Source organism: Pteropus alecto, unplaced genomic scaffold, assembly GCF_000325575.1.
Source record: "Pteropus alecto unplaced genomic scaffold, ASM32557v1 scaffold67, whole genome shotgun sequence".
In the NCBI taxonomy this organism is placed as follows: domain Eukaryota; kingdom Metazoa; phylum Chordata; class Mammalia; order Chiroptera; family Pteropodidae; genus Pteropus; species Pteropus alecto.
Genome location: NW_006441061.1, coordinates 6,316,105 through 6,317,201, shown reverse-complemented (window position 1 = coordinate 6,317,201; position 1,097 = coordinate 6,316,105). Strand labels below are relative to the sequence as shown.

The 1,097-nt window shown below is 61.3% G+C and overlaps 1 protein-coding gene across 10 annotated transcripts in view; it reads right to left on the bottom strand.

Moving 5' to 3' along the window:
- Positions 1-1,097, bottom strand: part of PRRC2B (proline rich coiled-coil 2B) — an 80,214-nt gene that overhangs the window by 14,638 nt on the left and 64,479 nt on the right. For 9 of the 10 annotated variants that reach the window (XM_025051177.1, XM_015594193.2, XM_015594197.2 and 6 more), the window contains 2 exons: positions 536-724; positions 183-380 (listed from right to left, as the gene is read on the bottom strand). In XM_025051177.1, coding sequence (XP_024906945.1) covers positions 183-380; positions 536-724 — 387 coding nt within the window. The remainder of the gene's footprint in view (positions 1-182; positions 381-535; positions 725-1,097) is intronic. The other variant, XM_015594194.2, reaches the window with a different exon arrangement.

The window sequence follows — 1,097 nt, the reverse complement described above, 5'->3', positions numbered from 1 at the left end:
GAAGGCAGCTCACCAGCACCTCCCCGTCCCCGACTGCCCGCTGACATGCTCCCCTGAACACTGCTTGTCTCCCACCTCCTTGCTCTTTCTGGAGGACAAACCCTGTCTAAGCCCCTCCTCCTCCTCCAAACGCAAAAAAGAAAATCTGAAACAAGAAGACAGGAAACAAAGCCGAGCCTCACTTTCGGACTGACGCCAAATTCGATGGGCGGCACGGGCAGCACGGCGTCCACGTGAATCTCCACCCCGTTGACGGGGGGCGCGCCGGCCCCTTGCAGCCTCTCGGCCCCCTCGGAGCCCTTCCTGTTTTTCAGAGAACGCTCGTTGCCAATGGGTCCTGGTCTGTGCTCCTTGCTCTGTCCTGAGCTTTGCTCTGCATCCTGGATAGAAAAGCAGAGAAGCTGAGACACACAGACTAGATCGACTCCAGCCTGTTGCTTCCAAGCGCCTGGGAATGGAGGCAGAGGACAAAAGACGACGCCCTCCCCGCTCCCCCAGCCAGCCCCCAGCCCTGGGCACGGGGCTGCCCGGTCACCTTTGGTTCAGGCTGCTTCTGGGCCTGTTCCTTGTGGCCGTCGGCCTTGGGCTCCAGGCCGGGCCCGTTCATCTCTTCCGGCTTCAGAGTGCCGTACGGCGAGCTGCGCTGTGATGAGGTGGCGGACGACTCCCGAGACTCGGCGCTCAGGTCAACGCCACTATCTCCCTGGCTGCTCTTAAAGCCTTGCTGCAAAGCGCAAGGTGGGTTAGGGGCCCGAGGCCCAGACTCGGTGCAAGCACCCGGGAAGCTGACTGCATGTGGCACCAAGATGCACCGCCCCCAAACCACCTGCGCCGTGCAGCCTAATCTCGACTCGGGTCCCGACCTGCCACCTGAAGATGCATGGCCAAATGCACCCACCCTGCTGAGCACATGACCAAGGGATATGCAGCGGGCTTGGACCGACGCTGCCAAACACATCCAAACGGAGTGACCACTGTCGCAGGTTTGGAGGCGAGACCCTCAACAGCTCGCCCTGCACAGGCAGGTTCCCAGTAATCCGCCCCTCCCTCTCACACGGGCACCTCGCACGGATGAAAGATCAAGAATGAAGACCAGT